Source organism: Siniperca chuatsi, linkage group LG6 (assembly GCF_020085105.1).
Source record: "Siniperca chuatsi isolate FFG_IHB_CAS linkage group LG6, ASM2008510v1, whole genome shotgun sequence".
Lineage (NCBI taxonomy): Eukaryota > Metazoa > Chordata > Actinopteri > Centrarchiformes > Sinipercidae > Siniperca > Siniperca chuatsi.
In genome coordinates this window covers 1,815,076-1,828,316 of record NC_058047.1, presented here as the reverse complement: position 1 = coordinate 1,828,316, position 13,241 = coordinate 1,815,076, and the positions used below count along the sequence as shown (strand labels likewise).

The window sequence follows — 13,241 nt, the reverse complement described above, 5'->3', positions numbered from 1 at the left end:
AAGCTGGAGGACATCGCCCACGAGGAGGGAAAAAGCTCCCTGGGTCACATTTACAACCTGCGGGGGTTCATTCAATACAAGCTGGGGTTCACCGAAGACGCCCAGAGTTTGTTCAGCAGGGCTGCAGAGGCCTTCCGCCAGATGAGAAACACAGATGAGGGCCCCTGGTTAGTGGTGAACTGCGGGAACCTGGCTTGGCTGCACCACCACCTGGGAGAACAAGCAGAGAGTCAGGCTTACCTGTCGAAGGTCGACGCCCTGATGAATAAATATCCATCTCCATCCCAGGACGAGCTCCATCCGGAGATCTACGTGGAAAAAGCCTGGACCCTGATGAAGTTCAGCGCAGACAAAAAGCTGCTGGCTGCACATTACCTTGAGAGAGCCATCAGGATGCAGCCAGGCATGGTGGCGTGGCGTACCAGCCAAGTCATAGGGTTACTGAATGCTTCTAAACACAGCAAGACAGGGCTGGGGGCTGACATCTTGGAGAAAATGAGAATCGCCAAGGAACAGGATCCAGAGAGCTTGTACCTCGCCGTTCACTACCTTGAGCAATGTGCTAAGAAAGGAGAAAGAATCGAAGAGTACTGCCTGCGTGAGTTAGGCAGAAAGGTTTTGAGAAATCCCATCAGCAGCTACAGCGGTATGAAAGCAGTACTATGGGTTTACTGGAAATATGTATCTGCTGATGAGGCCATTGATTTGGCAGAGGAGGCTCTGGAAAACCATCCAGATGTACGTTATCTGAAGTCATGTGTTGCACTCTGCTACAAATGGAAGATCATTTTTTTCAGGGAAAGACACCCAAAACAAAGTCGCCCAAAACAAAGCGTGATAGACAGAGCAATCAGTCTCCATAAGGAGGTGATTTCTCTTTACCCTCATTCTTCACTTGTGAAGAAAATAGACCTCGCAAATATATACGCAAAGTCAAATCCGTCTAAAGCTGAGCCGATATACCAGGAACTGCTAACAAGTGACCTGGAACCTGCAGACAAACAGATGCTGTACAACAACTATGCAAAATATTTAAACTTCGATCGGCAGGATCGTAACAGGTCAATAACATATCACATGAAGGCGGCTGCAATACCGCAACAATCCTTCTTTCGTGAAAACAGCATCACATTTCTGGAGAAGATTAAAGACAGAGGCAGGAACCAAGGTGTAAAGACATAGAGGAGTTTCTGGCGAACCTGCAAGAGCCATAGAGTTTTTAACAGAACTGGTTCTAAATCCAGAAAGAAATGTAGATATTCCCTTACCTAAAAAAATCTTTACCTTCTCATTAATTTGATTACATACACATTAGGAAAACTTGTGGAAAAGATTTGTGGAAATTGTGGAAAAGATTACTTCTTAAAAATAAAATGAAAATGGAAGTGAGAAACTGAACAGTGAAGACCCACTGATCGCAGTGACATTAAGTCAAGTTTGGCCCAGATTTACTTCACCCTGCAAGTGAATCCTCTGAGGGTGATTCCATTGAAACTAACTATACATTTGCACTGAGAAACTGTCAGCAGTAGTGTACTCGATCTGTATGAAACAGGCTGAATCATTCAGTAACACTGGCGTGGTCCTTTAAATAACATCCACTGTGGACATGTTCAAATGTCATTACATAATTCAGTAAATTACATTATTAGTTCAAATAGATTTTGATCAGATGTTCCTTTTCTTAACTTACATGTAACCGTGGTGTTTACTATATTCCTGCTGTGTTTATTATTTTCCTTAGCACTGTATTTTAGGTTTGTATGAGAACATTATATACTCTGTATGAAATTTGCTTTGCTGTAAGCTTTGGAGTGGTGACATATAAAACTCTCTGATTGGTAATGTAATAGTTACTTTGATGTACAACCAAGTTTCTGAGATTTTAGAATGATTTCGTAATACGTTTCTTGGAAATAACTGTTTCATTTGGTACTAATTATAGGGGGAAATAGTAATTTTCTTCACAGAAAAGCTGAATTTAAACCCAAGTTAAGATTCATTTATTATTGAAAACTTTATTGGCGCCATATACGTATGGCCACATAGTGTAGCATGAAAACCTGATCCATAATGGCCATAATAATAAAACGGGGAGTATTATTAGATGTTTTATGAGTCTGTGGTGGCCAGTGCTGTCCTGTATGCTGTTGCATGCTGGGGCAGCAGGCTGAGGGTAGCGGACGCCAACAGACTCAACAAACTGATCCGTAAGGTCAGTGACATTGTGGGGGTGGAGCTGGACTCTCTGGCGGTGGTGTCAGAGAGGAGGATGCTGGCCAAACTACACGCCATCTTGGACAGTGTCTCCCACCTGCTCCATGACGTGCTGGCCAAGCAAAGGAGCACCTTCAGCAGAAGACTCATGCCCCCAAAAAGCACCACAGAGCGCCACAGGAAGTCATTCCTGCCTGTGGCCATCAAACTCTTTAACTCCTCCCTCTAAGTGTCAGTCTGTATGACCCTAAGTCATTAAACTGGACATTTATCATTACATCTATGCAATACTTGACATAATTGTGCAATATCCTATGTTAATACTCCTGGGAAATATACTTAAATTCCCTATTTATTGATATTGATATTTATTCATACCTCTATTACTGCTGTGCAATATCCTCCGTCTCATTATAAATGAGCTACACTTAACTTGGCAGTTCATGCACTAGTACTTTATACCATATTATTATCATCAACCGGTAAACCCACTTTGTACTTCACACTTATTTTATTTTATACTTATACCTACTTGGAACTTAATTTATTTTCTAACCTGTATTATAGTGTATTATATTTCTTTGCCTAGTACTTCTATTCCTGTGTGCACTGACGTGATAGCAAGCCGCTGTAGCAAAAGAGTTTCCTGTCGGGGATCAATAAAGTATTTCTGATTCCGATCTGATTCTGATTAGATGTTTCTATCTCAGAGGGTTTGAACCACAGAATGTGTCTGAAAGGCTACAGATGGAGCGAGTGTCTGTACATACACACTGCACCTAAACCTGAGGGCTTTACATCAGCGGTAGAATAAAAAGCAGAAGAAATTACTTACCAAAAAGAAATTCCAATTTCATACAAAATTTAGAGAAAAGATGTCTGACAGTTTGCAGGTAAAAAGGAAAAGATATAAAATTGACAATGATGTGTCAACTACTGTTTCCAAAGTGAAGAATGTTTTTTTTTTACTTTCAACTTTTAAGTCAACATGGATGAGCATAAAACACATACAGCTATATAAGAATATCTCCAAGGCAACAGGTGAGCAGGTGAACATGATCAAATATGAGCTTTTGTGTCGAGGAGAGAAGTGTAATCAGACAGTAACCTGGTTCCACCTGTAGGCGGCGGCAGGGCTTCACAATGCAGGTGTCTCCAGGCAACCGCTGTCCCAGCTCTTCATACCTGTAACACGCTGCAGACAGCCGCAGACTGCTAGATATAGCTTCAAGAGAAGTTGGGGGGAAAACTGTTTCTAACTTTAAATCAACTTTGAAGAAATTTTTAAGGACAAAAATGTTTTCTGTTTATTTTTAGTTTGACAGACAGATGTAACTTTTCATAATGAAAGGCATGCGGGGGACTCAGAAGTATGACACAAGACAGGCAGGTAACATCAAAGTTCTGTTAACTGAAGGTAATAGAGGCATAGAGAGATACTAGAATGAATAGCTGGCAGGGCACCATGGTGGACTCTAGGGGAGATCGTCCCACCTGTGCCCCCATGTTCGAAAAATAAAAGCCGCAAAAAGTGTCCTCTGAGATGCCCTTCCAGTGGAGAAAACGCCTATATGGCACTGCATCCTTGTGCTTTTTCGCCCCTGCCTCTGCACCTGGCCCTACACCTACACCTACACCTGCACCTGCACCTGCACCTGCACCTGCACCTGCACCTGCCTTCAGACAGCCTGAGTATACCACAGGGGCATGGAATGAGTTGAGATGACCCGGGATAAGTACTGTGGCTGATTGGAAAATGAGAAGCAGGTGCATGAATGGGCGGGGAAGGTGTGGTTAGGGAAATGGCAGGAAAGGGGTTTCTGCAGGGCAGGAGGGAGTGGCTCGATCTGGAATGAAAGAGAGAGAGTTGGTACGTGCCAAGGTGAACCAGAAATAACATGTATGTTATGAGCTGGCTGGAAGTGTATCAGATATGTGGCTGTAGGTTTCCATTCATGGGAAACGAAAGTCAATGAGACTGATTAACAATTGATGTATCCACTGCAATGTGTGAAACTTCTTTGTGAGTACTGAGGAAAGTTTTCCCGTCAGACTCATCTGGTCCTGAGGATGCTGCAGCAAAACGTCACACGCTGCTGTCAAGATGTGATTTACAGTGTTGTGAGGGCTTTATGAAAGTCTTTTGCACAAAAGTGTAATGAAGTCTGACTGTAATGCTGTGGTTTTGTTGGCTAAATTACAAAAGCATTGCACACGTAAATATTAGGCTTTACATGCAATTGTCCCGCATCTGAAAATCGTTTCCGTTTCATTATGAACATTTCATGTTACACCTGCTCAACATCATCAAATCATTTAAAGCGAAATAGAAGTTGGACACTGACATTGTGCCAGCGAACCCGAAGCAGCATCAAGAGCAGAAATCAGAACTGCAGAGTCGAGGAAACAGCTGAATGATGAGGTGTGGAGCTACTTCTGCATTTTACATAAGTGTATGAGTAAATAATGAGTATCATTATGATGTATTGAATGTCTTATGATTGAGCCCCAGAGCCCAAAATATAAACATTATGGATCCTACAAGTCAATGACGATGTTTTCAATGACTCCTCCATGAGGAGGGCCCACAAAGATACTAGAACGAATAGCTGGCAGGGCACCATAGTGGACTCTGGGGGAGATCGTTCCACCTATGCCCCCATCTTCGAAAAATAAAAGCCGCAAAAAGTGCCCTCTGAGATGCCCTTCCAGTGGAGAAAACGCCTATATGGCACTGCATACTTGTGCTTTTTCGCCCCTGCCCCTGCACCTTCACCTGCCCCTGCCTCTGCACCTCAGACAGTGCCCCTCAGACCTGTGCACTACAGGTAAGAGGAAAAATATAGATTTTTGATTTTGGGTTGAACTGTCCCTTTAACAATAAACATAGTAAGACATAGTAAACTTAGCTCCTCCTTCCAATCCGCTTTCAGCCATCTTTTCTTATTTCTTGCCTCATCCCCTTTTGTCTTTTCTTTCTTCCTTATGTCCTTCCCTCCTTCTTTTCCTCCTTTTTCCTTGTTTCTTTCTTTCTTTCTTTCTTCTGTTATAGTTATACTTCTTTCTACAGAATCATGTTTATATCCAAGTAGGTTTTCACATACAGAGAATTTTCTTTGGTATTTTGGAGCTTAAAGGGACAGTTCACCCCAGCAACACCCTCTCAAAACATGTAATGTACAATCAGTTCATTGTTGGTTTTAGTCTTTTCATGGCTAACACAAAGAAAAATACATTATATTTCGAGCTGTATCCTTTAAAGGCAGGTTTCAACAAGTACCTGTGATTTCTGGAAAAATAGCACTAGTAACACACAGTTTTGGATGGCGTGGATCTTCCCCTGGTCCATTCGGATGCCCTCTGCGCTAACGATGTACCCGAGGAACTGGACCATGGGGCGATGGAACTCGCACTTCTCAAGCTTCAGATAGAGCTGATGTTTCCTGAGCGTGACGTGGTGGCGATGTTCAGCCAAGTTCCGGGAGTAGATCAGAATGTCATCGATGTAGACGATCACAAAGCGGTGGAGATACTCCCCGAACACCTCGTTCATGAAGCCCTGGAAGACGGCTGGAGCGTTGGACAGTCCGTACGGCATCACCAGGTATTCGTAGTGGCCCGAAGGGGTGATGAACGCCGTCTTCCATTCGTCCCCCTCCCGGATTCGAACGAGGTTGTAGGCACTCCGCAGATCCAGCTTGGTGAAAATGCGAGCCCCACGGAGTTCCTCGAGGGCGGCAGGGACCAGAAGAAGAGGATAAGGGAGCTTGACAGTTTGGCTGTCGAGGGTCCGGTAGTCGATGCAGGGCCGCAAGCCTCCGTCCTTCTTACCCACGAAGAAGAAGCTTGACGCCGCGGGTGAGGTGTTGCCCCAGGCAGCAGGTCAATGGCACAGTCCCATGGCTGATGTGGTGGTAAGAGGGTGGCTGCCTGTTTGCTGAAGACATCCTGGAACGCCACATAGTCAGATGGGATGTCGAGATCTGGCGGGGGGTCAGGACTCTCCACTCGGGTGGAATGTACATGGACGGGGGAGTGACTGACCAGAGGTTTGGGAACGGAGGAGATACACTGTCGAAGGCAGGCTGGACTCCACCGCAGAATCTCGCTGGACTCCCATCTGACTTCCGGAGAATGTTGAGCGAGCCATGGGCGTCCCAGGATGACGTCTACTGTGGGTCCCTCCAGTACCAGGAAGGGGATTTGTTCTCTGTGCAGACAACCTACATGTAGGGTGATGGGCAGTGATTGATATTTAATTCTTCCATGTCCCAGCGGTTTTCCCTGAATGGTTTCTATTTTTAACTCTGCGTGACGTAGAAACGGTAACTCTAGGCGTCTCAATAACAACGGCGAGATGAAGTTGCCGGAGGAGCCTGGCTCAAGGAGGGCAAGTACTGCAACGACAGAATGTGGGGTGAGTAGTTGGACCTCAAGAAGGGTTAATTTTGAAATGGCAGGGTAACTGGGAATGGTACTCACCGCAGGACGTGGAGGACGGGTTGGGTATGCTCTGATCCCACACAATACGAGCACCGGCCCTGGGTCAGACGACGTGCACGTTCTTGGGGAGAGAGCCGCTGGGTGTCGAGTTGCATGGGCTCTGGTACTGGAGGACAGGCTTCGGGTGAGATCGGTGAATTAGCTGTTTGCTCTGGTTGACATGCGGTCAGTAACTGAGCGATTTTCACGGTTTTCTGCATGAAAGTTTCGAATCCAATGCTGTTATTGTAGATTACCATCTTTTGGCAGAGTTGGGAGTTTAGACCTTGGCGGTAAGCAGTTATTAGCGCAGTCTCATTCCACCTGCTAGCGGCTGCTAGCGTGTGGAACTGCAGGGTGTAGTCACTCGCCGAAGAACTGCCTTGCCGCAGGTAGAAGAGCTGATCGGACACGGCCAGGTCCCCGATGGCAAGACCGAACACTTCCTGTAAGTGGGTCAAGAAGTTAGAAAAAGTTGAGCCCAAAGCAACGCTCTTCAGGAGAGGAGGGAAATGAGAAAGGCCACTTTAGCTCATTCTGTGGTGAATCTTTGCGAGTGCATCTCGATGTACAGGGAAACTTGAAGCAGAAAACCGCTACATCCTATCGCCTCACCCAAATAGCTGGGGGGAAGGGCCATGGGACTGGCAGAGGCAGACTGTTGGTGGGGATCCAGAGACAGAGCCGCTCAAAGGGCGCTGACCAACCCTTCGTAGGGATTTTCCACGGTGGGAGCGGAGCGCTCCATTTCCAGATGGGTTGAGGTCTGGTCTTCTGTCAGCAGGCAGACACAGATCACGGAGGTAAATGCAGTGACGAGGGAGTTTTTTACAACGATATGCTGAACACAGGTAAAGCAAAAACAGTAGACAATGTGGGCAGGAGCTAGGAATGTCTATAGAGTCTTATCTGTTGGAGTAGGCCGTTCTGTACACTGGAGGAGACGGGTAGCAGAAGAACCAGGAGACGAAGACACACACACACAAGCTGAGGGGAGTCCAAAGTATGCAGGGAATCTTCAGTAGTGAAGTCAGTCAGGTCGAAACGCATGGTAGGTCTGAGACCAGAGTGAGTCCGACAACACTGGAGCCTAAACAGGAGGCCCTGCAGTGCCACTTCGCCTGGGATCTGGACCCTGGCAGGTCCAAACTTATACGACTCAGGGACAAGCTGGAGGACATCGCCCACGAGGAGGGAAAAAGCTCCCTGGGTCACATTTACAACCTGGAGGGGTTCATTCAATACAAGCTGGGGTTCACCGAAGACGCCCAGAGTTTGTTCAGCAGGGCTGCAGAGGCCTTCCGCCAGATGAGAAACACAGATGAGGGCCCCTGGTTAGCGGTGAATTACGGGAACCTGGCTTGGCTGCACCACCACCTGGGAGAACAAGCAGAGAGTCAGGCTTACCTGTCGAAGGTCGACGCCCTGATGAATAAATACCCATCTCCATCCCAGGACGAGCTCCATCTGGAGATCTACGCGGAAAAAGCCTGGACCCTGATGAAGTTCAGCGCAGACAAAAAGCTGCTGGCTGCAGATTACTTCGAGAGAGTGATCAGGATGCAACCAGACAGGGTGGAGTGGCGTACCAGCCATGTCATAGGGTTAGTGAATGCTTCTAAACACAGCAAGACAGGGCTGGGCCCTCTGAGGACAAGGCCCTCTGAGATGCCCTTCCAGTGGAGAAAATACCTATATGGCACTGCATCCTTGTGCTTTTTCGTCCCTGCCCCTGCCCCTGCCTCTGCAGACAAACACCTGTCCCTGCACCTACACCTGCCACTGTCCCTGCACCTTCACCTGCCCCTGCACCTGCCCCTACACCTGCCCCTGCCCCTGCCCCTGCCCCTACCCTCAGACAGCCTGAGAATACCACTGGGGCATTGAATGAATTGAGATGACCCAGGATAAGTACTGTGGCTGACTGGAAAATGAAAAACAGTTGAATGAATGGGTGGGGAAGGTCAGGTGAGGGAAATGGCAGCAAAGGGGTTACTCCAGAGCTGGAGGGAGTGGCTCGATCTGGAATGACAGAGAGCATTGGTACGTGGCAAGGTGAAGCGGAAATAAAATGAAGAATGTTATGAGCTGGCTGGAGGTATGACAGATATGTGGCTGTAGGTTTCCATTCACGGGAAACGAAAGTCAAGACGCCTTAAGACTGAACAAAAGGAGGATTTTCAATTTTGATGTTTTTATTTTATTCCAAGTAAAATGTAAACAATGAGACTGATTAACAATTGATGTATCCACTGCGATGTGTGAAACTTCTTTGTGAGTACTGAGGAAAGTTTTCCCGTCAGACTCATCTGGTCCTGAGGATGCTGCAGCACAACGTCACACGCTGCTGTCAAGATGGGATTTACAGTGTTGTGAAGGCTTTATGAAAGTCTTTTGCACAAAAGTGTAATGAAGTCTGACTGTAATGCTGTGGTTTTGTTGGCTAAATTACAAAAGCATTGCACACGTAAATATTAGGCTTTACATGCAAATGTCCCGCATCTGAAAATCGTTTCGGTTTCATTATGAACATTTCATGTTACACCTGCTCAACATCATCAAATCATTTAAAGCGAAATAGAAGTTGGACATCACTGACATTGTGCCAGCGAACCCGAAGCAGCATCAAGAGCAGAAATCAACCACACTGACGCATATTCAGAGAACTGCAGAGTCGAGGAAACAGCTGAATGATGAGGTGAGGAGCTGCTTCTACATTTTATATAAGTGTAGAAGTAAATAATGAGTAACATTATGATGTTTTGAATGTCTTATTATTGAGTCCCAGAGCCCAAAATATGAACATTATGGATCCTACAAGTCAATGACGATGTTTTCAATGACTGCTCAGAGTGCTCCATTATTTCCTTGTGATCTTTTCTCTCCCTTCTTTCTTTATTCTTTACTTACTTTGCTCTCTTCTATGTTACTTGTTCTTTTTTCTTTCTTCCCTTACAGCCAGGGTTATAGGGATTTTAACATTTGTATTTTCTTTCTACTTTGTAACAATCATTGATTGTTTTCTGAAAGTTGTGTCCCACACTGCCAGGAATATAATTCTGCTGGAGAAACTGGAGAAATGCTAAATAATTCTATTTTGTTTTCATTTAATGAATTAATCTTTTAGTTAATTTTTATTTCACTTTATTTTTTACACAAAAAGAGAGAATCATCCTAATAAAACCCTGTAATGTGTTTAATAAAAAGCAAGTCCTGCAAAAGTCAAGAATCATGAAAGTAAAATTCTTGATCCATTACTTCCCTTATTCACTCTTTTATATTTCACTTTTACTTTTTCATTGCATTACTACTGGTGCGTTAACTTTTCCTTACTTTGTTTATTCCTTATTCCCTCCCTCCCTCCACATGACATGAACTGTCGTTCTCCAAACATAGCACCCTTCAGAGCGTACTGTATGAACGTACTGATGATGAGTTTTAATATTTGTTATTTTTATTCTCCATCAGTGCTGCTCAGAGTCCGACAACACTGTCCAAACTGGAGGCCCTGCAGTGCCACTTCACCTGGGATCTGGACCCTAACAGGTTCAAACTTTTCCGACTCAGGGACAAGCTGGAGGACATCGGCACCGAGGAGGGAAACAGCTGGCTGGGTCACATTTACAACCTGCGGGGGTTTATTCAGTACAAGCTGGGGTTCACCGAAGACGCCCAGAGTTTGTTCAGCAGGGCTGCAGAGGCCTTCCGCCAGATGAGAAACACAGATGAGGGCCCCTGGTTAGTGGTGAACTACGGGAACCTGGCTTGGCTGCACCACCACCTGGGAGAACAAGCAGAGAGTCAGGCTTACCTGTCGAAGGTCGACGCCCTGATGAATACATACCCATCTCCATCCCAGGACGAGCTCCATCCAGAGATCTACGTGGAAAAAGCCTGGACCCTGATGAAGTGCATCAAAGACAAAGAGGCTGCAGATTACTTCGAGAGAGCCATCAGGATGCAGCCAGACATGGTGGAGTGGCACACCAGCCATATGTTAGCATTAGGCAGTCCCTTTAATTTCAGCAACAAAGAGCTGGAAGCTAACGTCTTGGAGAAAATGAGAATCGCCAAGGAGCAGGATCCAGAGAGCTTGCACCTCGCAGTTCACTACCTTGAGCAATGTGCTAAGAAAGGAGAAAGAATCAAAGATGAAGCGCGTGAGTTAGGCAGACAGGTTTTGAGAAATCCCGTCATCAGCTGCAGCGGTATGAAAGCATTACTATGGGTTTACAAGAAATATGTATCTGTTGATGAGGCCATTGATTTGGCAGAGGAGGCTCTGGAAAACCATCCAGATGTACGTTATCTGAAGTCATGTGTTGCACTCTGCTACAAATGGAAGATCACATCTTCCGAGGAAAGTCGCCCAGAAAAAAGCGTGATAGACAGAGCAATCAGTCTCCATAAGGAGGTGATTTCTCTTTACCCTCATTCTTCATTTGATAAGAAAATAGACCTCGCAAATATATACGCAAAGTCAAATCTGGATAAAGCTGATGGGATGTACCAGGAACTGCTAAAAAGCGACCTGGAACCTAAAGACAAACAGATGCTTTACAACAACTATGCAATATATTTAAACTTCTATCGGCAGGATCGTGACAGGTCAATAACATATCACATGAAGGTGGTTGAGATACCACAACAATCCTTCTATCGTAAGAGCAGCATCAGAGTTCTGAAGAAGATTAAAGAAAAAGGCAGGAACCAAAGGTGTAGAGAAATAGAGGAGTTTCTGGCGAACCTGCAAAAGCCATAGAGTTTTTAACAGAACTGGTTCTAAATCCAGAAAGAAATGTAGGTATCCCCTTTACCTAAAAAAATCTTTAATTACTCATTAATTTGATTACATACACATTAGGAAAACTTGTGGAAAATATTTGTGGAAATTGTGGAAAAGATTACTTCTTAAAATAAAATAAAAATGGAAGTGAGAAACTTAACAGTGAAGACCCACTGATCACAGTGACATTAAGTCAAGTTTGGCCCAGATTTACTTCACCCTGCAAGTGAATCCTCTGAGGGTGATTCCATTGAAACTAACTATACATTTGCACCGAGAAACTGTCAGCAGTAGTGTACTCGATCTGTATGAAACTGAATCATTCAGTAACACTGGCGTGGTCCTTTAAATAACATCCACTGTGGACATGTTCAAATGTCATTACATAATTCAGTAAATTACATTATTAGTTCAAATAGATTTTGATCAGATGTTCCTTTTCTTAACTTACATGTAACCGTGGTGTTTACTATATTCCTGCTGTGTTTATTATTTTCCTTAGCACTGTATTTTAGGTTTGTATGAGAACATTATACACTCTGTATAAAATTTGCTTTGCTGTAAGCTTTGGAGTGGTGACATATAAACCTCTCTGATTGGTAATGTAATAGTTACTTTGATGTATAACCTGAATATTATCGCCAGATTCAACTGATTGTATTCTTAGAAAGTATGTTGAGCTGTGTCTCAGTTGTACACAATACTAATACTATTAAATATACATGATGTACACTAAAAAGTCTTCTTTAAGTTTTTTGTGTTGGTGGTTACAGTACACAGGGCACTGATGGACGTCAGTCAAACTAAGACTTTTGAAAGCCACTGCCGACATTTCATTTGGAAACTTTAAAGGAAGGAAAACATTTGTTTAATCATCCAAAAAGTGTCTGAGATTTTAGAATGATTTCGTAATAAGTTTCTTGGAAATAACGGTTTCATTTGGTACTAATTATAGGGGGACATAGTCATTTTCTTCACAGAAAAGCTGAATTTAAACCCAAGTTAAAATTCATTTATTATTGATAACTTTATTGGTGCCATATACATATGGCCACATATTGTAGCATGAAAACCTGATCAATAATAATAATAAAACAGGGAGTATTATTAGATGTTTCTATCTCAGAGGGTTTGAACCACAGAATGTGTCTTAAAGGCTACAGATGGAGCGAGTGACTGTACATACACACTGCACCTAAACCTGAGGGCTTTACATCAGCAGTAGAATTAGAAGCAGGAGAAATTACTTGCCAAAAAGAAATTCAAATTTCATACAAGATTTAGAGAAAAGATGTCTGACAGTTTGCAGGTAAAAACGAAAAGATATAAAATTGACAATGATGTGTCAATTACTGTTTCCAAGGTGAAGAATGTTTTTTTTTTACGTTCAACTTTTACGTCAACATGGATGAGCATAAAACACATACAGCTGTATAACAATATCTCCAAGGCAACAGGTGAGCAGGTGAACATGATCAAATATGAGCTTTTGTGTCGAAGAGAAGTATAACCACAAGCTAACTTAGTGCGCATGCGCCAACGTGCATGCTGCCTGTTGCCGTAGCTCCATCTCGTCGTCTTACTTTTTCAAACTTTTAGCTTTCCTTTTTCTTCCTGGTACTTAATCTATTTTCTGACCTGTATTATATTTTTTGCTATTACTTTTTCCTGTGTGCACTGACGTAAAGGTGAGCTGCTGTAACAAAGAGTTTCCCTTCGGGGATCAATAAAGTATTTCTGATTCTGATTCTGAACC

At 44.0% G+C, this 13,241-nt stretch overlaps 1 protein-coding gene across 3 annotated transcripts in view; it reads left to right on the top strand.

The window, feature by feature from the left end:
- Positions 1-12,224, top strand: part of LOC122878210 (interferon-induced protein with tetratricopeptide repeats 1B-like) — a 49,075-nt gene extending 36,851 nt beyond the window's left edge. The window contains exons 1-2 of one of the 3 annotated variants that reach the window (XM_044200730.1): positions 9,204-9,397; positions 10,168-12,224. In XM_044200730.1, the coding sequence (XP_044056665.1) occupies positions 9,390-9,397; positions 10,168-11,461 (1,302 nt within the window). In that variant the 5' untranslated portion in view covers positions 9,204-9,389 and the 3' untranslated portion in view covers positions 11,462-12,224. Of the gene's footprint in view, positions 1-9,203; positions 9,398-10,167 lie in introns of those variants that run through there. The other 2 variants (XM_044200727.1, XM_044200729.1) reach the window with 2 other exon arrangements.
- The last annotated feature ends 1,017 nt before the right edge of the window (positions 12,225-13,241 follow it).